The 27,654-nt window shown below is 29.8% G+C and overlaps 1 protein-coding gene across 11 annotated transcripts; it reads right to left on the bottom strand.

Annotated features, from left to right (window-relative positions):
- Nucleotides 1-14,449: 14,449 nt before the first annotated feature.
- Nucleotides 14,450-27,476, bottom strand: LOC111412425 (plasma membrane ATPase 2-like). Of its 11 annotated transcripts, XR_002706061.1 has the most exons (8): nt 26,642-27,038; nt 25,217-25,262; nt 22,897-22,974; nt 19,680-19,760; nt 18,578-18,717; nt 17,580-17,627; nt 15,365-15,440; nt 14,450-14,651 (listed from the first exon to the last, which is right to left on the bottom strand). XR_002706061.1 is itself a non-coding variant. In XM_023043353.1 (6 exons), coding segments are annotated over exons 3-6 (258 nt in total). In that variant the 5' UTR covers nt 24,174-24,217; nt 25,217-25,262; nt 26,642-27,046; the 3' UTR covers nt 17,484-17,588. The 11 variants fall into 11 exon arrangements, 3 of the variants coding, with proteins under 3 accessions (XP_022899121.1, XP_022899119.1, XP_022899120.1); XR_002706062.1 differs by lacking the exon at nt 19,680-19,760 and having other exon boundaries at nt 26,642-27,030; XR_002706065.1 differs by lacking the exons at nt 18,578-18,717; nt 19,680-19,760 and having other exon boundaries at nt 26,642-27,017.
- Between the last annotated feature and the right edge of the window lie 178 nt (nt 27,477-27,654).

The raw sequence follows: 27,654 nt of genomic DNA, 5'->3' as shown, positions 1-27,654 counted from the left end.
AAGTTCGTTAATTGCTGAAATATGGTATTTAAAGTTCGTTAATTGCTGAAATATGGTATTTAATGAATAAAAAATGCCGAAATATGAAATTTATAATTTAAAAGAGCAAAATAAAGATACTTCTTTACGGAGTGAGATAAAGCTAGCAAGGTTAAACCCCACTCAAGTTGAGAGTATTGAAGTTGGCATTCAACAACTTGATGAAAATGTTGCTCAAATTGAGGTTGGGACTAAAATTGAAAGTCCAAATGTTCCTACTGTTGAGACAAGTGTTCAGGATTATCAATTGATTAGAGATGGAGAAAGGAGACAAGTCAAACAAAATCCAAGGTATGAAATAAATCATTTGAATGACTTTGCCTTTATCTCTGGCGAACTCTAGAACTTTCATCTTATGAAAAGGCCATGAATAGCTTTAAATCTGAGAAATGAAAAGATGCAACGAAAGAAGAAATGAAATCTTTACTTGTAAATAATACATGTAAATTAGTAAAGAAACTTAAAAATCAAAGAGTTGTTCAATTCAAGTGGATTTTTTACTCAACTTGTAATTTTCCATCATCAAAGTGTGGAACAATATTTATAGATATTAAAATAAATATAGAAGTAGCATCTATAAAAAGACAACTATATAAAAGAAAATAGAATTACAGCCATAACAACTAAAAGAGTTCTTACTTACAATTGCAACATCACACGTCCCTTCATGATATTTTTCTTACAAAAACTCAATTACTTCTAATGCGTTGGCCCTTTCGTGAATATCGGAGCTTGCACCGTTGAACTGATATATCTTGTTTTTAGTGTCCAGCATAAAAAATCATCATGTCCAGAACAAAATGTTACTGCGATACTTTGAAATCTCTCTTGTTAAGTAGTGTCTCATATTTGCCACCGAAGAACCTACATTTATTCCAATGTATAGAAATATTTAAAATAAATAATTTTGAAGTTATGAATATAAGATTATAAATTGAATTTTGATAAAGGAATCTTACTAAATTTTCATAATTTGTTATGGTTAGGATAAACATGGACATAAAAAATATTCATTGTGACAATCTTTCGTGTGTATACACGCATCTTCTCTGGTGAAACTGCTTCTAGTGGATATCCAAAAACGAAGCATTCAATTATTTGAGAAGGAAAATTCCAGAATTTGGCCTATAGGAAAAATAATTTGAAATTAGTTTATGTTAATGTTGTAAATGTAAAATAGAATTAAATGGAAAATTAAATATTACAGTAAATTGTTGAGACACTTACCCATTATTTTGACAAGGTAGATATGGTATGATTTCCAATTTCATATGTTTTCTTAAAGTTGGTTTGCCGAAGAAAATATCTGTAGATACCAATAATGATTGTACTACAGTCAAAATTGGTTCTGCATGTAATTTAATTGCGTCCGATGTATGAATTGTGGCTGCAATCATATACATGAAATTTTCACTTTTGAAAGTCAATAAGAAAAAGAAACCAAGTGTTGCCTGGATATACAAATGGAATCAATAAATAGTTGTATGTTATCCACGGACGAGCAGAAACAAGTAATTCTCATTTTATGTACTGTTGTAATGCATTGAAATTACTTGTACACTGGACAGCTCCTCCTTTTATAATCGTATACCAATGAACACATTCATTCTCGAATCTAAGATCCATGATTGCATATTCTTTAGAAAGCATGGAAGATCCATCGTGAATAAGCATTCTCAACAGCTTTAATTCTATATCAATATGCTAGTAAAAAAAAATGTAAATTAGATATATTAATAATGGAATAAAATTAATTATGATTACTAAAGTTGACTTACCACAATATTTATATCTTTCGTTTGATTTATCATATTTATCAGCGACTGTCTTCTGTATAGATTGTCGATTTCAACCTTCTAGTATACGCTGTCTAAGAAAAAATTAAATTGTCGTCAAATAAGTAAAATACAAATTATAATGTTTAAGTTAACGAGGTTAAATTTAATATCTTACTCTAATGGATTTTGTGGTATCCATTCTCTAATGTTTTTGTGTCTGTCGATGTTATAGTCTTTTAAAGTATTAGTTGGCGTTGTCGATGGAGATTGTATCTGTTTTTGTTTACCTTTTTTTTCTTTCATCGATCTTTCAACGTTTTCTGTATGTTCAGATGTTGAAGGGATTTCGAATTCAACTGGACTTGTATGAGAAGGCACGTCTCGTTGTACAGAAGCTACAATTGTTTCCATGCGTGATTTTCAGTCGGATAACTGATTTTGTATATTTCGATTTTGTTCATCAATGTAAGACTTCGTTTAACCGAAACTGGTATCCACATAAGATTGCATGTTAGATTGTATGCCCTGGAAGTAGTCTTGTAACTCTTGTTGGTCTTTTTGCTGATGTTCAAAAAATTGTTTCCGATTGTCAAGAATTGTCTGGCAGAGAGCTTCTTGCTTTTCAAGAATTGTATGATATTGAGCTTCTTGCTTTGTTGATTCTTGAATTATATGTGTTTTTAAGTTGTCGTAGAAACCAAAGACATCTTTTCTGTGTATATTGAACATCTGTTCCATATGTTGTTTAGTTACATAGTTTGAACTACCAGCAGAAGTAGATTTAATTCCATCTGAAGTGTGGATAGTTCTTTTTGTGTATGTATGTTATATGCTGGAATTTGTTGTGTTACATTGTCAAATTCACCATTGACAATGTTGTCTAGTGTATGATGTTGGTTGTCAATTGGTAGCGAAAGATTTGTATACCAGAATGTTTCCAATTTTGCTTCAGTAGGATTTAGCGTTGCAATTACTATAATATATAATTGTAATAAAATATCAGATGTATTTTTTAAAATTTATTTATAAAGAATTAAATATATATTCAATTGTATATTTAAATAAATATACCTCTTGAGCAGCAAAAAATTGTCTAATATGTTCTGTTGATACTATTTGAGGTTGCCATTTATGCATTCGTGGACATTTTAAGCTTGTACGGATACGATGACTGAATTGTCATCCAATTAGAGAAAAAGTTTCATATATCCAATACTGAAATATATGTAAAAAGAAATATTAAAGTTTTTATATAATTAAATTATATGTAATGGGGAAAACAATGAAAGAAAAATACCTGGAATGCGAGCGGATAACCATGCAACGAATATTTATAGTATGTTTGGTCATTTTGTTGTATTTTTCGTACTCTTTCGAGCTGTGATTCTTGTGATGAATTTAATAAAACAAAGTCTGTCTTACGTCCCCATGGATACATAAGGAACTCATCAAGTTGTTCAACTATTCTAAGGGTTCTGAAATCGATGTATCTTCCGGTTGGTTTTAAAACGCATTCGACGAACATAACTAATCCCAACTTAAATTTATCTTCTCGATCGTGACACATGAAATACTTCAGAAAGTCTTATCATAGTAATTCTCTTTGAACTATTGAAATATTCATCCCTAAGTCGAGTATTACTAAAATTGAGATCAACAATTACTTTATGACATGGTAACTCAGTGATTAGACAAAATTCTTGCAGGCCAAAACGGGCTACATGATTGTGCAATTGTATTCAAACTTCGTTATTTTTATCGCAGTTTATAAGTCTCATTGTGAACTCATGTATTAATTTGCTGCTAAATTTCTCATTTTGATTTTTATACATATTTCCGCAAATGAATCTATGGAATGGACTGCACAATAAAGAAACTTGATCGTCCGCATCTTTAAGTTCTACAAAATTTTTAAGATATTGATGATTTGCAAATTAAGTAATCGTAGCAGAGAACCATTGATTTCGAGATAATATGTATTCTAACGATATATGCAAAAATTATTAAAAAAAACTATTCATTAGTCAACAAATTTATTCATATATTAATCTAACATAATTTTTTAGAAGCTGACAATTTTTTATTATTATGATGAATGATATTTTATGTACTACAATTTTATTAGAAATAAATTTAAGATTATATCCATACTACTTGAAGCATTGTTTTTTGTCGTTGATTTGAAACTGTACATGTATTGTGATGGAAAGGATAACTACTCACATTTTTATATTTGAAACTTAATAGTACAATACATAGATGGAAACAATATAATTTGCACTATGATTAATATACAGTTTAAATAAATAAAATTTGTGAACTTTAATAATTACGTAATATATTTGAAGAAAATGTTATACAAGAATTTATGAAATTGGAATAAGTCAATAATGAGCGGAGAAAAATAATTGTAAAAAATAATATTAAAAAAACAAAATATAACTATAAAAATAAGTAATGTCAATTACAGAAATGAATAAAAAAAATTTCTGTGTCGACATACAAGAACAAAATTATATAATAATTATTCCAATACTTTCGAACAAAATAAATAATTTTATATAATTAAAATTCAAACAATATATAATGAATTTGCTGCAATTCAGTGATTTTTGTATTTATTTTCCCTACTTTTCTCTATTCTTACACTGTAAGAATGAATATGTTATTACTGTTCATTTGTAAAGTATTTTCATTTTTCCATTTTATCCTTCAATCTTATTTTAATTTTTCAACTTAATTAATATATCACTATTACTACAAAATTAATTTTGTAAATAATATGATAATTTTTTTTACGTGGTTTAGAAAATTTCTTTATAAACTTTTAAATTATTTTTAGTGTAAAAGGAGACATCATTTAAAAAATTAAAAATTTCGATAACAAGCTAACTCTAAAAATTCATCGAAGATTGTTCGGTAGTTGAATCCATAAATATTTTATATTCTCTCAAAGTTCATTTTGAAAATTATATCATAGACACATCGAATGATCTAAATGAATCTTGAAAATAGTTAAACGTATATCAAACGTGTGTGTTAAAAAATGCGTATAATTCATTTTTTCTTAAAAAATCAATTATTTTCTTAATGTTGATTATTTTCGCAAGATAATTTTCTTAATACAGTTTACATCATTTTTTTATAAAAAGTGTATGAAGTCAATTTTTTTTAACGTAGGATAAATATTTAGAGCGATAGAAAGTGAGAGAATAACTATAATTGGCGATCTGAAAGGGAAAACAATGAATTTTGACCTCGAAAACGATGCTCACCCAGCAAAGCTCAGTGGCCAGGACGTGCACGTCGAAAAGAGCTTTCCAAATTGGGGTCATGGACGCGATTCTGATAATCGTAGCAAAAGTTATGGCCAAATTACCAAAAATACGTATAAAAAAAAAACTTTGAGCACTCCGTAAAGCGCGGAGTGTTTCTCCCCAACACTCCACGCTACGGGAGTCATCGCACTCCGCGAGGCGCGGAGTCACACTCTCTGTCACGCTCCCCAAATTAACATTGATATCTATACACAACTTAGATATAGAATTTTACATATATTTTATTTTTATTTTTTTTGTTCCAGTTTGTTAACTTCTAATCACCTGTGACACGATCATATAACATATCGAAACCCAAAATCGTATCGCCTTAATCCAACATATATATTCTGTACTTATAAACATGTCTATAGGCCATTTCAAAAGTGCATTATATAGGATTCCAAAATATAACCCAACAGATAGCAGCCTACAAAATAACCCTACAGGTCGTCATCCATGTACATCGAACTTTGGAATCCTGTAAGAGCTCCACAGCTAGCCATGCTCTCTATGTAGTTCCATGCTCACCTACAATGCAAGAACTACATAAGTCAATGCTTAGTAAGCAAAATCATGCATGTCCTGAACATGAGTAATAACGAAGTATGACACCATGCCATTTACTTTAAATATCATGATAAAAAAGTATCATATTTCAATATTCGTCAAAGTCGACTATAAATCATTTCACTTGAAATCTTTCATTTCATTGGGTCCTTGACCCACCTACTATGCACCGGATATGGCTCTACATAATATCAATATCAATAATCAAATGGCCAATATGAAATCGACACCGACGAGTGGACCATCCTCTCATGACCATTAGAGGCCCATCCCCTTACTACTCCTATGATCACCTAAGAAGTCTCCCACTCGACTGCGCTAATAATCATAATATCATAAGGGCATAGTCGAGTGGTCCGCCCTCCCGTGATCACCAAAGGCCCATCCCCTGTCTACCTTTGCAATCACCCAGGAAATAACACCCGCAATGCCAAACATATCACATAAGCATGCCTCACATGCCTCGGTACCCTATTAGTGGTTAATAAAACATTTATAATGAAACTCACTTTGAAATCATGTTTTGCATGCAGAATTTTCAACCATGTTACATGTCGTGCATGCATATGAAAATGCTCATCAATGACGTATTTAATGAAAATCGATGTCAATAGATTCCGCAACCTCATACTTAATGACCGTAACCACCATATGATGTGCTATAAGCCTCTTATCAAAGTTATGTAGATATTTCAACATTACTATGTCACATATACTAGGTTCTTGCATCGTAGTTGCAAATGAATTTTCACTTACCTTTCACCTTTGTGTGTGCAAGCTTCTATGGAGATTAGATCAATATCCTTTTTCACTCGAAGTTGGAAAATCACCGGTATTACCATTTAATATTAAAGAGAATCCTCAATTTAATAACCTTAATGCACAAAATCCCAAAATACATCAATTCTTACCAAAATAATTTAGACGGAATCATCATTTCAAGTTACCAATGGCATTACAAACTTATCCCATAAATCTCGCTATTTCTCGAGTCAAATTATGAATGTCAACGTCATCCAGTTGTTGTTGACAATCTAGTACCCTTAGAATCTATTTTCTGCCCCAAGAGATGATTAATGTACATGTAAAGGCTGAAATCATATTAAACACAAAATTGGACAGAATCTGTTTTCAGATTTTCATTAATTTACATAGATACAAGTTATATCTTCAGTATTGTCCAAAATCAAAGTTTAAACCATCCAAATTCATCAATCAACACATCTCTATTTTTGTTGGTTTCTTTCAGGTTTTTGTACTTGATTACCCTTCTTTTTGCCATCATAAAATCATCAAAAACCCTTCTAATTAAACTCAAGTAAGTTTAGAGTTTTAACATATTATAAAACACCCAAAAGGACTAAAGAAAAACTTCAAAACCGTGACTTTAACTAACCTTTACAAACTGCAATCCCAGCTTCTTGCTTTTCTATCTCTCTTTGCTTCCTTTGCTCTCCCTTTCACTTGGGGATATATTTGGAGGTTTAAATGTCTTATAAAAGAGATGTATAAGTAGCCTCAAGGGTTGGAGTCGTGAATGATGCTTAAGGATGAAGGAAAGTGTAATTAAAAGACAAGTATCATCAACGCATGAGCTATCCAAGCAGGAGGTGGATTCATGCAGCAAACTTTGACCTTTCCCTTACCTTATATGGAGGCATATGTGTCTTATAAGATGTATATCTATCCAATATAAAGTGATAATGATTTAGAAGATGTGCTGGAAGTCTTAAGACTGAAGGAATTAAATGTTAGATTGATAAGTTTTCACAAGGTAAGTAGGAGGTGTCTCCGTTGTAGCAACATTTAACTTTCTTACTATTATCTTTGAATCCATTTATGATATAAAATATATATATTCATCCTATATTCAGTTCTTAGGGAGTATGACACGAAATTGATGCCTTAAGCCCAAAAGAATTGAGCGTTAACATGACAACTATCCCAAGCATGATGTGTCTTCATTGCAGCCATACTTGACTTTCAACCATTATATTTGGATGCATTTGTGAATTTTAAGATTTATATCCATCCTATATTAAGTGTTTAGGGAGTAGACACGAGATTGATGCCTTAAGGTTGAAGGAATTGAGTGCTAAAATGACAAACATCACAAACGCGAGGTGTTCAAGCATGAGGTGGTCACTTGTAGCAAAAATCTGATTTTATATCTATCTTTGCAGGCACAAACCAAGTATCCTCGGCTTATTTTGACGTGTTTACAATCCATTTCACTTGTCCTAAGATCCCAAAGTATTTTATAGAACTAATTCCTCAATCGTTCATTTAATTACTTACTCAATTGATACCCGATTCTCGATTAATTTTCACAATTCGCACCTCAATATTTATAACGTCATATGAGACATATATTATCGTGTCATGATCATGTCCATTTATGTCTCATGTCCCAAATATGTCAATTACCTATCTAGGGTTTAATGTGACCTCGAACAACCGAATAGAAAGCTTGAACTTTTGCCGATACTAATTTCCGAACTTTTCGATTTCCATTACTTACCAAGCTAATCTTCAACATCTAGTTAACCTAATTTTTTATCATAGCTCAATGTGAAATTCACTACTTAGGTCAAGGAGTCAAAGATTATCACTATATAAAGATTTTAAAGCCTCGATAATCAAACACATGTTTTTAAGAGAAAGTAATTAGGAAATTGATGCAAATGACAATGTAATTAGCATGAAATGCATGAATCATATTGGCCAAATGTAGAAGTGAAGTTCGGGGTATTACATCTTTTCTATAAAATATCACATTAATAATCCATCTATTATTCTGTGCACAAAGATAAATTATTCAGAATAATGTTAACCTAAAAAACATTTTGAAAAAAAAAAATGAACAAGTCAACATGGCTATCTTAGAATTAACATACTGTAAAACTTGTTACTTGAACACCGCAAGATTGAGTTTGAACCGGCAAAAAACTTTAATAGTGATCTATAAAAACCTTTTTGCATTTTGCATGATTTTCCTAATGTAATAGTATTGGTAAACTACATATTCTCTATACGATAAATATATTTGAAATCTATTTTCATTGGAAAGAAGATTACCTTTTCTGGTGGTTCAACTTTGTTCGCTTTTGAAAACTTTGAAAGTTGAACAAAAATGTGTTTCTATATGAAATGTGTGAAATGTGTCGTGAAAGGATAGTTAAATGGTTGAATGTGAGTAGGTAGGTTTTGGATAGTATTTTGAATGTTGGTAAGTAAATGTTGGTAGTTGAAATGTATAAATGTAAATTGTTTCATTTATTATTTTCTAATTTTTAATTTTAATTAGGGAGAATGTTTTTTTTTTTTTTTTTTTTTTTTTTTTTTTTTTTTTTTTTATTTTTTTTTTTTTTTTTTTTAATTTTTTATTTTAATTATGGGGATTTTTTTTTTTTTTTTTTTTTTTTTTTGTGTTTTTTGCTTATGAATTATTTTCTTTTTGTTCTCGATTTTGTTTTTTTCTTTATCTATATATGTAGAAGAGAGAGTTTGCATGAAAAGTAAAATTATACGAGTTGTTGATGTAAGTTTATGGCAATATTTACTGAACGAAATAATTGACTGTATAAATTAAACAATTTGTTTAGAAGTTTATTTAAAAACTAGACAAGTAGACTTTGTTGAATAATTACAAAATGAAAAATGTGAGTATATTGAACTTGTGTTTTGAGATACCTAGAATTGAAGAGGAAACTATGTTTAAGTAATAGATAAACCGAAATATGTATTTAAGACGACTATTTTTTATTGATAGTAAATGATACGATATAAGTGGTTAAACGGTTGAATGTAGTATGTATGATAATACATAATTCTTTCTATGTAAAATCATTTAGATCAATGAAATTGGTTCTTCCTTTTATCATGTCTTATAATTATTAAGTCTATGAAAAAAAGAAAATACTTTATCCTAACATTGTCTTTTCTTGATGAATTAGATATCATAAAGCATAAGTCAATTTCGTTTTTTAAAAGCATGTAGTTAAAAAAAATGAAAAAACAATCAAGAGGAAAAATTATGACAAATTAAGCTTTTTATATTTGACTTACTAATGTAGCTACATAATTTATTTACTTATAAAGAACTTAGCTGTGTGGATTTCAAAACATTTGCAAGAAAATATAGTCATTCTTTTGCTTTCATGTCTGGATTTTATATAGAAAAAATGAAATAAATATTCAAAATGCAAATTGTTTTGATTTGTTTATTTTGGTAGATAGACGTCGGTAGATATGTTGGTAAGTAATATTGATAGTTGGTAAGTAAATATTAGTAGTTGGAGTGTGTAAATTCAAATTGTTTGATTTATTATTATTTTGATTTTTACTTCTAATTAACTCAATTAATAAAAATATTTTAGGAGAACCCCTTTTTTTTGCGTTTCTTACTTACAATTATTTTCTTTTTGTTCTTGATTTCGTTAAATTATTTAGTTTTTTTTTAAATAAAAATTATTTTCTTTTTGTTCTTGATTTCGTTAAAGTATTTAGTTCTTTTTTAAATAAAAATTATTTTCTTTTTGTTCTTGATTTCGTTAAAGTATTTAGTTCTTTTTTAAATAAAAATTATTTTCTTTTTGTTCTTGATTTCGTTAAATTATTTAGTTTTTTTTAAATAAAAGAGAGAGTTTGCATAAAGAGCACAGTTATTCGTAATTGTCGATGTAAGTTTATGGGAATATTTATTGAACGAGATAATTAACTATATAGATGAAACACTTTGTTTAAAAGCTTATTTGAAAGCTAGGTAAACTCTATTGGAAGTAAAAAAAAATATATGTATACATATAAAATTAATTTGAAAAATTACAAATTGGAAAATGCAAGTATATAGAACTTGTGTTTTGAGAAACGCATTCGATTAAGCAGAATTGAGGAGGAGATAATGTTTAACTAATAGATAAAGTAAAATATGTATTTTAGACGACTATTCTTTATTGATAGCAAAAGAAGTTTTATATATTAGTATCAACCATGGTACGAGTACAATTCTGTGATTTCAGAGTGAGTATTTACATTTCTAACAACAAAGAGATATAAAAATATTTAAAGCAACCTGTTCTGTGTGGAAACCCAAAATCATATAATTGAATCTTAACCGAAGACTCATTTGTCTACTGGAGATTTATAGATTAGGTTGCTTGTAGAATCACAGAAGTGACCACTGTTAGATTGCCTACTGTCCCAAAACAAAACGAACGTGAATCTTTTGAGTTGAGGTTTTATCTAGAGCTAAGGACATCAGTATCTTCAACGTGTTCATCAGTCTTCATTTTATTCTTGGAATGAATTTCGATTTTTTGGTCTCGAGTTTGAAAGAGAGCCCTCTTTGCATTTGGTGTACGTACTTCGTCGGTGTTTGTAGAATCTTGATTGTCTGTCATGTACATCTTCTCTTCACTTTTCGTAGACGTTTTGTTCGAACTATCGTTAGTCGTTGCAGGAGAAGGATCCAATTCCATAATTGTATTTGAAGAATCAACGTCAGTCTTTGTTGAAGAGTTGAATATGAAGATAATTTCATATCTGTATTCAGGTGGGTTTTGGCTTTTTGGTGTTATTTTTAGGTAAAAAAGCTGTTCTTGTTCATTCTCAGTTCTTATGAGATCTTTTAGTTGTGTATCCACGTCCTGGAATATTCAAATTGTACTCAAGTGTAATGTGTTGAAGTATATGGAAATAATTATTAAAAATTTAGTAGTATTTGGAGTTAACCTTTTCAAAATGATTAATAATTTCGATGGCACTTGCCTTCAGTGAAGTTTCTGTCGTTTCTCCTATCATAGTTGCATCCAAGTCTCCGAATTTGTCTTCAATATTTACCAAAGCAGTTACCCTATATAGAGAAGTTAATTAAATTGCATACTAAGTTTTGTTGAATGAAGTGTTGTTTTCAATAAATAGTTAAATATAGGTTTAGAGGTACGTGTTACCTTGGTATTGCTTTTGCATGTTGAAATTTGCAGAAATGACACTTATAAATTTGTCCCAAGTCTGCACTAGACGTTTTCTTATAATTGCTACATGCCATATACCAAAACCTTTGGTTCATTGAAGTAATTTTCCATTGTGCTTTGACCCAATAGAATTTTTTTCTGCATACGAAACGTTTCTACGTGGTTAGATGAGAAATATAGTAATAAGAAAAATTGTAGATTTTTTTTAGCATTGGTCAAAGAACATTAATAATATATATATGAAGTGTGTGTGTGTGTGTATATATATATATATAGAATTAAACGTTTTTGAAATTACTCCCAAATGGACTCCTTGTAAGTCAGCAATTGGTGTGAATTTATTTTCATCTGGAGGTGAAATTTTGGGTGGCGTCACTGCAATAGATAGCTTATCTTCGATTAGTTTGTCAAGCTTTTCTTTGTTTGTTTCATTCCTGCATAAATAAAGCAAACAATTAAGTGTGAGATTTACTACTGTAAATCATATTTATGAAGTTAGGAAAATTGAAGAATTTTCTTAGTTCTGTTTGATAACCATTCTTTGTAGTCTGTGACAGCTACAATTCCAGGATTAATGAAAAAAGTGCCGTTGACTTTTGTAGAAAGCGTAACTCCTAAAAAAAAAAAATTCAATCATAAAGTTAGTGTTTATTTTACTTAAAATATAAATGTAAAGGAAATATTATATTTCTATTTTGTTTACCGTTGTATGAAGAAACCTTTAAATTAGTCGCCCATATGATTGGTTTGCTTCCGATGTTATCAATTATTGTAACACAATCATTTTCAACAAAAGTGTCCCACAGTGTTAATATGAACGTCTCGAAAGATTTATCTATCAGCACAACATCTTGAAGACATGCTTGTGTGCCAAATTGGGTTTGGATAATTCTTGTTTGACGAACTTCTATAGCGATGCCTATAACACCTGTAACAAGAAATTTGTGTTGATATCATATTTTGTATATGATAAAATGAATATAAATAGAACGATTATAAATTGTTAACTAAATTTATATTGGCTATAAGTTAGTGTGTTTGTAATCATACTTATCTCTGCATTACTATCCATGTATCGTTCCAGTTTGTTGAATGCGGTGAGTTCATATCTCGAGAAGAGAAAGTTTAAATTATCCTCCTTAAGTTCTTCTATCTTTGTCTTTGCTGTTATGGTCCAAATTGTGTCCTGAAGTGAGCCTCTGAACTCATTTCTGTTGTCTTTCACAGTTGCATTTGATAACATGTATGTTTTTCCTAGTGTTAGCTCATTTGCAAAGGCTGTAATATTTGCATCATAGATAATGGCAGTAACTTTGTTACCCTGTTCAAACGTGGAAACGAGTTCAATATAAATATATTAGCAAAACAAATATTTAGAATAGAAATAAGAAGATTTTTATAGTTATTAATATATATTTACCTCTAAATCTATTAAGAGAAGATTTTGGTAGCGGCTAACGGTATTTCGAGCAGTTTTAGGTGCTTGTTTTCCTGCAACTATGATTTTTGCTGTCCAATTCTTCTCAAAAGTTGAAATCTGTGGGATAAGTTTATAAAATGTAGTCATTCTTGATATCCTATCATTACGTGAAGAAGAAGTTATAACACAGATAGCTACGGTTGTTAATGTTACATTAAATTAGTTGTAAAAAAATTCTATTAATATTTCTAATTCTAAAAAAAAATTTATCGAATAATCTAACGTTCTTCTTTTCGATTAAAAGATAATTATAGTAAAATGGTAGTATCGTGCAAAACTTACCAATAATAAAACGAAAGCGGAGTTTTTAAACTTTGGCAGTTGCAGTTGAAGAGTGTGATGTTTATGATACTGTTGTAGAATTTTGATGTTGAAGGAGAAAGTGAAGGTACTATAAAATAGTTAGTCGAAAGCAGATATTAATAGAACATGCGGTAGAAGAATCGTTGTTTTAATCTGCAACCATACACTTGGTGCTGTAAAATATCTTTTTGTGTGGATGATAATTAAGTTGAAAGAAAAATTTGATAATGGTTTATGTTTAAAAGTTTTGCGTGGAAAGTTGGTACTATTTTTTATCATTTGTAAAATATCTATTTCATGTAGATATATATGTAATTGATGATGATTTATGTTTAAAAGTTTTGCGTGGAAAGTTGATACTATTTTTTATTGTTTGTAAAATATCTATTTCACGTAGATATATATGTAGAGTTGAAAAGTATTTTATGGGAAGTTGGTATTTTTCTGTGTTAGTTTTTTACTGGTGCACGTGTTCATTTTGAAAAATATCACTTTACAATTTGCTAAAATTTAATAAATGGTGTTAGATTTACAAATTGAAAGAAGGATTGTTAATTCATATGTTTGAAATACGAGTGCTTTATGCACAGGAAATTTATTAAGGAACCTATGGTGATATTCTAATCAAACATCTTAACTTCTATTATCATAGGTCTTATCAGGTTAATTATTACTATCGTCGTTGTTTGTCCTTTTTCCTTTATTTTCTCATGGATTGATGTATTTTGAAGAACTATCGTGTTCATTTATTACATTACTAAGAAGAAAATTCAATTTATGGTCGAAAAATGTATGAATTGTATGAGAAGCATTAGTTTTTAATTAAGTGAAAGACTAAATAGAAAACTCCGGAAGCCAGAAAGCTGGAAAATATAACACAGCATACTATGATTAGATTCTTATTTTACAACTTTATTTCTTGTATAAAAAAAAGCCTAACTTAGGAAGAAAAATAAATTGTATATCATAATACCAAAACTTGTAAAAGAACAAAATGATAATTATCGAGTATTTAACACTACTCTTTAATAGAAAAATAATCTTTTATGTTACAGTTAAAGAAAAGCTTGTATTTACTTAAAAAGTATAAAAAGAAATTTTATAAAATTAAAAATATTTCTTTAAGGCATTCAACTTCTTACTATTGTGTCTGTCCCCTTTCATGTTGAAAAGTTTTGCTGGACTTATCCTGTCATAAATAAAAAAAAAAGAATATTTAAATATACTTGAGCATAAGCGAAGTAAAACATGAGTTTAGAATTTACTGCCTAACCTTATCTTCAAATACATAATTAGAGCTCCTTATTACTTCGGAAACAAAAGCAAAAGGCTTTCTAGGTAGACCTAATATACTTTTTAAAAGAACAAAAATTTATTTAAATCTTCATCAATTCATATCTTCTAAATATTAACTGTAGTAGTTAGACTATAGCATGGAATATTAAACACTTGAGTAGGGTTTATATTGTGTTTTAAGCCAATACACAAGTTTTAATGTTTAACAAAAATAGAAGTAGAAAGATAATAGAAATTTGTATACTTTCCTTCATTATTACCTCTTTAGTTTTCTCACATAAGCTTTTAATCTTCAAACACAAAATAATAAATATCTTCAATATGTAATACAAATTTTAATTTATAATATGATAAAGCAGATTAATGTGACCTAATGCATACACGTGCTCATGCACCAAATAAAGGACAAGTACAGGTAAACCATGATAGAGTATGACCAAATGCTAAAGACTAACATCAGAAATAACAACATTCATGCTAATTCTAACGCTTGCATTATTATCTGAGAATTTCAAATCAGTATTACCCGATCTAGCATTTTCCACTTAGCAACAGGAACCGCATGAATTCAACAAATGGTTAACAACAAGCTTTAGATAGACGTACCAATAAATTATCGTTTTTATCACCATGCCCAATTAATATTCTTTATCAGCATCTCCCTTGCAGTTGAATCACCACACTGTAGACATTTTTCAACAACATTTGAAGTAAATTTATGCTGGCTCAGTTGTACTATAGATCTAGTTATTGTACTAATAATTTGGTTTCTTTCATGAGGCTTTTTCTGTAAGTATTATGCCCTAAGTCCAATCAATTTTGGACATAAATACTTGTATATATAATTAATATAATTTAATGGCAGATCTATTATTTAATTAATAGACAATTAAATAAATAATAGAGTCCGTAGATTCAAATCTTCGTAATTTGTTAATCACAAGGAGTTGTGATTATGAGATACAAATTACATCTGATTGAATCTTAAATCGTCCGTGGTTGTAAGTAATAACGGGATACGGATATCGTTATTACGGATAGACCATCACGTGTGGCATTTCTTACTTGTGAAGTGAGTAGCTGATCTCACAAGTTAAAGTATGGTGATACGTAAATGAACACGTGGATGTTTTGTTATAGAACAAAACATTGGAGACCCGTCGAGAGATTCCACATGGATAACTATCTGAGTGTCGGTGGTTAATCTCTAACGTTCGGTAGTGAAATTGGTCCTTTGACTTGAGGTCGTCATGGTACCTTATATGAGGACAGTCATACTTTGACGGTGTTGGATGTTGCTCTGCAAAGGGCCGCTAATACGACATCGTTCGGGTACTTCAAGAAAGGTATGAAAGTTGTGATTGATTAATAAAGGATTCGTCACTTTTAGATAGTAGGAGATTATGATCTACGTTTCATTCAATTAAGTCGATGATGAAATCCTTGGCCAAGGTGTACTCATAAGTCGAAAAGAAGTTTTCGACTTATATTGACTTAATAGTGGAGTGAAATATATGATCGATGATCGAGATTGACACACTTCCATATCTCGTAATTGATCGGATCATATTGACGAAGGGATTATAGTTTCACGGTAAACGAACGAGTTTGGTTTTGTCACACCACATGACATTTTTCGTCATATGTATTGCCCTGACACATTGCTAGATGTCAATCAGGGACGGCGAGTGTGAATTGACGATAAATTAAAAGGGTGTTTTAATTTATTAATTTTGATTAGATCAAAATAATATTTCACGTCGTTAGGCATCGTGGTCAGGAACCTAATGGGTCACACACAAAAGAGAATTGGAAGATTGCAGATTGCCAATTGGTTAATTTAACAATCGTTAGATAAATTAATTAATTAGATTTATTATTTATATTCCCGAATTAGTTAATTGGATTAATTAATTCACGGACTGAGTTTAATTAAATGGATTAATTAAACATTGAACCAGACTGGGCCGAGCCCGTTTGAGTTTATATAAATACATGATTAGGGTTTGAGGTTCATATGGTTTTCATTATTCTTGCTGGCATAAGAGGAAAAACCCTAGCAGTTACAATCTATTCTCTGTGTGAATTTCATTGGAGGCTGGACAATTGGACAACTATGGGAGGCAAATTCAAGATTGTTGGAACGAAAAGAAAAGCAAAATGTTTGCAGAATTCTTCAAAGGTACAATCTTTATCACGATTTCTATCTAAACACAAAGGAATCCTCGGTGAGAATCGAAATATTTTTAATTTCCGTTGTGCATGTGTAAGTAGATTCCCAACATTCCCCTCTCTAGTACATGCTGTCATTAGTTAAAACCAATATAAGCAGCATGCATGAATCAAAAACTGGAAATTTGAATTGAAACTTTACAGTGTGAAAACAATTTCATCATTTCACTAATAAATTTTCATTTCAGTCATCATGGAAAAAATTCTAAATTGTAGAACCAACCTTAAACACAAAATGGAGGAAATTGTAAAAGAAAAAGCTTAATGATGGAGACGTGTAATGATTTAATCTTGACGATTTATCAAGTTTAGAAACTTATTTTTAGAAAAGCAATTAGGGTTTAGTTGTTTGCTATTGTCCTTGGAGAATTTAAATGTAGACGAATATCAAGTTAAACACAAATGAATACAAAAGAAGAATGAAATTAGTGTGCAGTGTATATTATTTGAAGTCGTCATATTTTAATTATGATTATTTCACAAAAATAGATAATGAAAGTGAAATGGTCTTTGAATATAATAAAATTAAGATACACTACAAGATATGTGAAACTATTAACACATATATCTAAAGATTTAAACAACTCACTAAATTTTTTTAAACATCCGAGCTCAGTGACACCTGTGTTGATAATGTCTGTTAAAGAAGAAACAAAAAAAAATTTAGTGGAGTCAATGAAAACATTATTTTTAACCAAAGTTTTAAGCTGAAATAATTCAACTAACTTAAAAAGTTAATTGTACACGTAGAAAAAATAAAAAAATAATAGATTTAAAACTATTTAACATCTCAAAGAAAAATACTATACAAATCAATATGAATATATATATATATATACATATAAAATTGTCATACCTCATAGCATTTAAAATATGTTTTCTTATCGAAAATCCCTTTTATACCTCTAAAAAGTAATCAAATTTCAATTCCATTGAAAAGAACTTAATTCCCTATTAAACCATGCTTTACAACTTCACATTAGCTTGATCAAATTCTTAAAAAAGTTTGTCATAGTCCTCAGTCACCTAAATGCAAACATAAACTACTAATTAGCAAGTGAGTTTTATTAGAGTCGTCATGATTGAAGTATATTAATTTAGATTATAATTCAGTTGGTGATTCAAAATATAAAAAACTTGAATTGTTGCAGAATTTTTTTAATCTTTTATATATACTTTAGTTTTAATAGTAAGTACAACAACAATAAGGCTAAGTACAAGAACATTGATGCTTAAATTAACTATTTGAAAGAATGAAAAAGTAGTTGATTTAACAATTCATATTTGTGTTGTGTACCCAAATATACATATGTACTCATTAAACAAGAAAGCAAGTTTATTGGAAAATAAAAAGTAATATATTATCTAATAAATCAAAATGCCAAGAAAATGCAATACAATAATTGAATATCACTTTAAAGATTCTTATGAAAATGAGAAAAGTATGATCGTCGCGTTTAAAGCCAGATATGCAGAATTTTCCATAGACAAATTAAAAAATAAAATATATGTAATTTTTAGTTTTACCAGTATCCATGTAAAGATATTATGTAATGAGAGATTGCACACACTAACAAAGTTTTCAACCTTTCCAATCAGCTCATCAATGGGCAATACAACAATTGACTTGTCTTTATTGTTTCTTAGTAAAGAAGATGAAGGATACGTTTTGTTGGTACCCATTCCCAAACCGTACCATGTTTCCTTTGCTATTGCTAGCTGATCACCTAGCAGAGTTTATTAAATAAGGAGTCAAGCACCAAAAGTAGTGGAAATGATCAAATAAAACGTATAATGCTAATAAAACTAACAATTATTCATATGGTCCTAGAAATAATTCATGTTATGCACTCAAGTGACAGTTGACAATAGTAGTCAGCATCATTGTATTGATTAGAATACCGATATAGAGATTTGTCTCAATTTTAAATAGTACATTGCTTTCTCTAAGAATAGTACCTCAACCTAATCAAAGACTAAAAGTGCTTGCTCAACCAATAAACCCAGTTGTTAAATTCTAAATGTAATTATCAACAGCAAAGTTCATACATAAAATGAGTTCAACATGGTTGGCTATATAAAAGGAGTACTTTTGAGTAAACAAGTAATTCTTTAATTGATCAAAATTAGAATTAACTTCCCTATTTTGCTAGTAAAGTGAGTTATTTTCACAATAAGTAACTTTTACTTAAGATTAAACGGGAGTAACTTATCCAAATATGTTTGAAAATACTTTTTCATGTATTTTTAAGCAAGGCTAAGGATGCTCTTAATCTCCTTTATTTGTTACTTGGAAGTCGAAAGATGTACGAATTTTTCGATAAATGTATGGTATCATAATATGTCAAGAATAAATTTTCTAAATAATAATCATCTGCAATTAAAAAATCCAGAAAATAGAAGACAAGTCTATGCTTGCTTCTAAATCAAACAGTAAGTCAATTGATTGAGTGTTTAGCTGAGCTGAATTTTCAATTAAGCTGGATTCTCGAATTCCTTTTGGTTGTTTCAATGTTTGTTTTCAGTGCCTTTGTTGGCATTAGTCAAGAAATTAGTTTTCAATAACTGAGGAAGAATATTTATGTGACAATTCATATTCATTAAAGTGTGAAACTTTTGAAGGTAAATCCATTCTAAAAATAGAGAAATGACATTCTATTTCAACATTCCATTGACATAAATTGGTTACCAATCTAGCAAGTCGTTAAGGATTCCCTTGTACACATGTAGCAAAGAATTGAAAAGAACTTTTGAATCCCACTCATAGAACCTGTAAAAAATGTTTATAGCGAATGTAAAGAATGAAAAACTAGTAACGTCATATTTTGCATGCAATTAAAATTTTGAGGAAATCGTTATACGATAGCATATTATAAAAATTTCTAAACGACAAAAAAATATACCTATTAAAACATTTTAAGTATATGAATGTATAAAAGTGAGTTTCTATCACTTCGAAGAGATATAAAAGAGATCCTTGGTAAGAAAACATATTTCCACAATATTCACCAGTTGTAATTTCAGCTAAAATAACGTTTTTCTCAAATTTTCGACAGGTAAGGCGTGTTCCATTGCATAACCTTTCAGAAGGATCGATATTCCGCAGTAACATTACATGACAGTTTATCTTAAGTTTCAATTCATACGGTGGAATACCATTTGGTGTTAAAGTATTCAAGAAATATTCTTGCAAGCTTTGTTCTGATTTTACAATTGCTTCATCAAAATTGTAGTATGTAAAAATTTTACCGGGAATTTGTTCAAGTAAAATCCTGTTAATATAATCAACACATTCATTTGTAGGTGTTAGAATAACACTATTTACCATATCATATAGATTGTCAGCATATGTTTGTATATTTGGAAAAACATGATATATCAAAATTTTTAAGGATGTGATTTCATCTTCAAATGGTAGAATTATACTATTCGGAAGCATAACGCACTTACAAGTATGTTCATCTTCTGTTCCATCTCCAATTCTAAGTAAGTAAATACAGAACATAGGATCTAACTTTACTCTCATATTCTCAACCAATGGTAAATGTAAATAGGAAGGCCATAGGTCTGAAAAAACCAAGCTAGCTTTAATTACATCTTCTTTTTTCCCTCTTGGTACCACTGGTAGAACTTGTCGAAAATCCCCTAAAAAAACTATCACTTTCCCACCTAAAGAAAGTTATAACCAGTAATATCTTTAAGCATTCTATCTATAGCTTCAATAGCACAACGATTTACCATAGGTGCTTCATCCCAAATTATTAACCTAAACATTTTCAACAACATTCCTAAAGCTGATTGCTTGCTAACAGAGCAGTTCACTTCATCAATTGTTTCCAAAGGAATTTTAAATCTTGAATGAGCTGTGCGACCTCCAGGTAACAAAGATGCAGCGACTCCAGAGGACGCTGTTGCCAAAGCAATGAAATTTTGACTTCTTACACTAATTAGAAGAGCTTTGTATAAAAAAGTCTTCCGTGTTCCCCCTGGACCATCAATAAAGAAAGTACCACTTGATTCATTTTTTCCATAACTGTATCATATACAAATCGTTGTTCTTTATTTAATTGCTCTACAAAATTGAAGCCTCGTTCAATATTGAAATTGATTGTTTCCTCTGCAACCATTCTTATCAATCTTTGAGTCTCATCTATATTTACGAAGAATGAAATTATTCCGTAATCATTTACGCTTTTACCTAATGATTCTAATATAGAATTGATATCTTCCAAAGCTTGTACTTCAACATCTTCAACAGATATATTTCGATGTGCATAATCATCAATCATATAGGCTTTATATTTATCCCACAATAGCTTTAGATGATTAGGGCTATAAAGTGTAGGAAGTGTTGTACAAAGACGTCTTAAAGAATTAGACATTTTGTAAATAATAGCTTCGGATAGACATTCTTCACAATGATTATCCCCTTTTAACAAACCATATAAAAGTGCTGCTTCTCGATATGTATTAACAGTTACTCCATTTAAAGTTTTAAAACTGTCAAATGATGTTGGACCTCTAATATGATTCAAAAGAATACGAAGGAAATATCGTTCTCCTTCAAATGGATTGACTGTCACAATTCGTCCTATAACAATGTGTTGTTTTCTAGGAGTCCAAACTTTCCCATTTGCATTTCACACAAAATGTGTTGGAAAATCTCGATACAACAATGTTCGAGCAAATTCATTTGCTTCATTCATCCGAAAAAATTCTGTTAACATTGTTCTTCTCGTGTACTCATTCCCAATAATAATAGATAAATCATCTTTATTATTGTAAGTTACGTACTGATGATCTTTAATATGAAATTGTAAAGTATAAATAGTAGGATAAATTTCTGACAAATTGAAAGAAAAAATTCTTCACATAGCTTCAGGTGGATATATCCATCTAGCTGATTAATAAGCAGAAATTTCATCGATTTCCTTGTCTGTTTCATTTTTGCCTATGAAACAATTAATACGATCATGTCTTTTATACACATATTTGTACAAATACTTTACTGTTTTAATAGAAGAACATACTTCAACGTTAATATGGCAGTTAAATTTTGCACTTAAACAAGAATTATATGATACAACCCATCGATTATCTAACATTTGACCTCTCACTTTGATAGAAATACCATTATTACAACGTCTATACAATGGATATGAGTTATCACCAAATATAGTACTGTTACAATAATCCTTAGGATATTTATTTTTACAACCACTGCTTGCCAACATACACACATTTTTTTGATTAAGATTTCCACAAGGATCATGCATATTGTGTTTTGCAATTACAGAATGAAGATGCAAGTATTTATTTTTATCGAGAATTTCACATGACACTATCATATCAACTTGTTCAGCGCAACAAATTTTATGGGCAGAATTGAAAATCAACAATAAATGTGCATGAGGAAGCCCTCTTTTTTTGAAATTCAATCATGTATATATGAGCAATAATTGGGCCAAAAATATTTTCTTTGTACAAATCCTTTTTTAATTTTTCTAATTTTGCTCTAAATATACGTGCAATTAAATCTGGTCGATTTTGAACTTCGTCATTATATTTCAGTTCTTCCATAATTTCAAGCCAATTTGGATTACAAGTTATAGTTAGAAATATATTTGGTTTTCCATAGCGTTGAACGATAGCCATTGCATCTAAATATTTTTTTAGCATATCTCTAGGCCCACATGTGAAAGTCTGTGGTAGAACAATCTTCTTACCAATTTTTGACCCTCTTGTTTCTCCATTTTGAATACTATCTACAATACCTTGATAAAGTTCAGCACGAATTTGCTTTTGGTTGCTACAATAATAGTCTAATCTGGTAGTTTCAATCTTAACGTACATATCTACAACATATTGTTGAAAAAGTCTACCAGTGTGAAGTAACACAAACTTACCAGAAGGTCTAATTTGTAACTTGTAGGAATAGTACTCCCGACAAGAAACCTGAGATCGTTTCTTCATTCCATTGAGCACTACATGAGGATAAAGAAAATGCATCTTACATCCATCTAGAACACTTACTTTATATAAGTTAGAAAACATACAAAAAAGTGTATTAGCAAATCTTCGGCCTCTTTTTCAATGATTTTAGTTGCAAAATTTATTGCGCTAGGAAAAGCTACGCAATTAGCCAAATTTTTAGTTTCAAATATGTCTTTTGGTATCTTTGAATACCTTCATGCCAACCAAATTCTCCAAATGGGAAAAGTAAAGGATATTGCAAAGGATCATAACAACCATAATAATAATGAGCCCTATGTGAATCACCAGAATGACCATATATAATAATATCACGAGCACGAATATTTGCATTGTCATCATCCTCAACCCATACAGCAGCTACTTGAGATGCCGAAGGAGTATTGAAGACTCTTTGATCAAGTCCAGGATCGCATCTTATTTGTATTCGATGGTCATGAGTCATATTACTCAAAGTTCTAAAGAATCTACTATATGGATTTACTTTCAAAATTTCAATCAAAATGATCAAAGTAGATTCAACAAAATTTTCTGAAATTTTCATACGATTTTCAATTTCGTTATCTGTATCATAAAAATAAAACTACATAGCGAAGGAGTATTGAAGACTCTTTGATCAAGTCCAGGATCGCATCTTATTTGTATTCGATGGTCATGCAAATTAGTCATATTACTCAAAGTTCTAAAGAATCTACTATATGGATTTACTTTCAAAATTTCAATCAAAATGATCAAAGTAGATTCAACGAAATTTTCTGAAATTTTCATACGATTTTCAATTTCGTTATCTGTATCATAAAAATAAAACTACATATAAGAAGGCTTATTATTTTCTGGTATAAGTTGATTCACATAATGAAATACTTGTCCCTGAACTCTGAAAGTTTAAATACCTTTATATGTTCTAAAAAGTTCTTTATCACATTTTATACCAAACGAAGTGAAAGCAAAATGGTTATTATATCCACGTGCAATTTTCTTAAATTCCATGCATTCAGGTTTTTTAGAAGTAAATAAATCATACAATTCAGTCGGTGAATCAGGCATATAAAGTTTAACTTTTCCATCAGAACAATAAAACCCTTTAGCTTCTCTATAAAATATTCGTGCACCACAATGTTCATAGTAGTTCCATGTCGGCAATACATATGCATTAGTTGGTATGTTCAATAGGTTAGAAAATCCTCGTACTTTAGAATGAACGATATTAGTCGATTCTTCATTTGAAGTGGAAGCCTGGAAAATAGGAGGAACTGTAAACTTCTGAGCATGGAAAGCACCTAAATTATTTTTTCCAGATAATGTAGAATCATTTATCCTTTTATGACGATCAATGCGTGGAGTTTGAATTCGATTCCTCCTATCCGCCTGTCTTTGATTTTGTTGTTGGCGAATAAAGGCAATAAATGATTTACTTGTATTTTGAGAAGTACCATCAATGTTACAAAATCTAGATTCTTGATCAGCAGATGTTTTTGAAGAATTCATGGAGAACAAAACTTCACCTCTAATTTAATGAAAAAAAAAATTTCATTTTAGTAAATGAAATAACAAAAAAAAATATTAATACTACTCAATTTCCACAATAGGAAAAAAATTTGACAAGCACAAGTTAATTAGACTTTCACAACATTAAAAACATGCATAAAGCTAAAGTTTAATCACAAAAATCATTTACTTGAATGCAATAGTAATAAACATAAACATTGCTGCCTCAAATATTGATTAAATAAAATTTTAATAAGACTTGTAGGGTTTAAATGCAGGAGAAAAAAAACATTACTATTTTCATATGATTTTTGTAAAATGAAGAGTTTTTTTTAAAACATAAATACTATTATTATTTTGTAAATGTTTTTGCTATACTACTATTGAAGATGAAGAAGAGAAAGACTTCCAAAAAGAAATGAGGTTTTCATCTCTAATTTTAGTGATTTTGCTCCCACCCAATCAACCTACACATCCAATATTTTTCTAAATCTATAATGTAAGTAATTCATCAAAAATCATGAATTTAATAAATTCATAAGTTGACTACTGGAAGTGCACAAAAGAATCAGGATAGCAATTGAAAGTAATGAAGCAAAAATATACAAGTTAAAAATTGGAAATACACAAAATAGTCAAGAAAAGAACTGAAAGTTGTATATAAAAAATATTCAAAGATATTTCACATATCACTAAGAAAAATTGAAAAAATTAGTGGAAAATGGATATTGTTTAAAGAAACTATACCTGAATTACGTAGAATTTGCCGTTACCAAAAGATTACACATTTGTCCTACATCATCGGAACGTAGAAAATAGTGTCAAGCACATCTGAAATATTATCCTGTTTATCTTTTGCTTTTATTGAAAGATAAATACTAGTTAAGATCTACAAATGATACAAAAAATAGGCCACCTAGTGTCCTCTAGCACTTCATACAAAGGACTATTAACAAAAAAAAAAATGTCAATACAATGGCATGCTAACAAATATACTGTTCGCTTCTCGAAATCAAATAGTTCTTTTAGACGTTAAAAGAGGACAACAAACATAACCACAAAATTGTTTGAACATAAAGTAAATTAACTAATGAAAAATAAAAACAAGAAATGATGGCACACAGTATTTCATATTATTAGGTTTGAAGATTTGATTGTATCAATTCAAGTTCTTCCTAAAATTCATCATTAGTATTTAGTATCCACCTTTCGATATTCTATTGAAGGTAATAAAAGATTTCCATCGATGAATTTATGCCTCAAAGAGCTCTAACCTAGTATCCTTTTTAATGAAAAAGTACAATAGTCCAGTTTCTCTATTGGAACATCCAAAATTCCAATTGAAAACAACCTACAAAATAAATTTTAATAATTTTTAAAGTTAAATATGCTGATAGCATCTACTCCACTCCAGGAACAATACAAAAAGGCTCGGTAAAACAATGAATTCAACACCAGAAAGCAGAAACTATAAAGGAAAATAGATTGTAAACGAAGGAACAATTCTGCATAGCATAAACTCTGAGAACAACAATTTAAACAAATGTAAATAACAGTAATGAAGGTAGTTTTTAAGTGCTGTCCCTCTTTAATTTATTCAAATCTTTTCTATTTTCTGAATGCCCCTGTTCTACCCTATTACCCCCTTTCTATTCCCTCTTAACAACCACGACATCGATAATCTTAACTAACTCCATATTTGTAGAATCCAACAGCCAATATTTCTTAACCATAGCATTTTTTGTGGTGCCTCACATAAGTAAGGGTGATTTTTCACATGCATTGCTTCTTTAATGATGATTCCCAAAATTAACTGAAATCCCAAAACCCCCAAAAATAAAACCTTACCTAACAAAAAATCACAGAACTGAAGAAAGGTCTCAAATTGAAAACTGAAATCCACGAAATCAAATTTATTAGTATCGGAAGGTCGAATAATATACTGTTGAAGCAAACACAACGTAAAAAGGAAAGTTTAAATGTTGAAAAAACATACATATGAAGTCAAAAAAATTAAATTCCAACCCCAAAACCAACCAATATCTTACCTGCCGAATAGTATACCGTTGAAGCAAAAAACAACATAAAAGGGAATTTAAAATCTTGAAAAATCATACATACGTAGTAGAAAAAAAATAAAAATTCCAACCCCAAAACAAACCAATATCTTACCAAATAGAGTTCCGATGCACGGCTCCGGAAAACCTTTGAACCTTCAAGTTTGAAGGTCTGTGAGTATTCAAATGATCTAGGGTTTTCTTTCTTTGTCACGAGACGAAGGTAGAAAAGTAGTAAAAGGGTGGATGTGGAGATAGTAGAAAAGCAGTAGAAGAAGTAGACTATCTGGTTTGGAGAAGAAAACGTGTCCCATTTTCTTACATGAATAAATTACTATAACAAAATCGGATAAATTGGATATAGTGTAAAAAGTAATGTGACATAAATAAATAGTAATATTATAGCGTCTCTTTTAAGAGGTAGTAAATATTGAGACTTACTATAAAATTTTCTACAGGACCACCAGTGCTTTTGTAAAATTGTAGAATCTATAGTGCTTTTGTAAAATTGTAGAATCTATCTTAACTAACAATGAGAAAAAGAACGTAAATAAATCGTTTGATATCTCTACCTATATGTAACATATCTCTACTCTACCTATAAGTGACACTTCCTTTGAACCTTCAAGTTTGAAGGTCTGTGAGTATTCAAATGATCTAGGGTTTTCTTTCTTTGTCACGAGACGAAGGTAGAAAACTAGTAAAAGGGTGGATGTGGAGACAGTAGAAAAGCAGTAGAAGAAGTAGACTATCTGGTTTGGAGAAGAAAACGTGTCCCATTTTCTTACATGAATAAATTACTCTTAACAAAATCGGATAAGTTGGATATAGTGTAAAAAGTAATGTGACATAAATGAATAGTAATATTATAGCGTCTCTTTTAAGAGGTAGTAAATATTGAGACTTACTATAAAATTATCTACAGGACCACCAGTGCTTTTGTAAAATTGTAGAATCTATCTTAACTAACAATGAGAAAAAGAACGTAAATAAATCGTTTGATATCTCTACCTATATGTAACATATCTCTACTCTACCTATAAGTGACACTAGCATCATATATGAGATGAAATTATGCAAACGTAGTTTATTTACAAACTATTATTTTTCAAATTTATTTTTAATTGA

This window comes from Olea europaea, chromosome 16 (assembly GCF_002742605.1).
Source record: "Olea europaea var. sylvestris chromosome 16, O_europaea_v1, whole genome shotgun sequence".
Classification (NCBI taxonomy): Eukaryota; Viridiplantae; Streptophyta; class Magnoliopsida; order Lamiales; family Oleaceae; genus Olea; species Olea europaea.
Note: the sequence above shows the minus strand (reverse complement) of the source record. Positions and strands in the feature narration are given on the sequence as shown.

Bases quoted from the DNA above. Each gene is read 5' to 3' on its own strand.
- LOC111412425 (XM_023043351.1), bottom strand. The intron at 20,977-22,896 runs GTAAGTTTGTGT...TTGATGGTCCAG, and splicing joins GTTACAAATTAGACCTTCTG to GGGGAACACGGAAGACTTTT.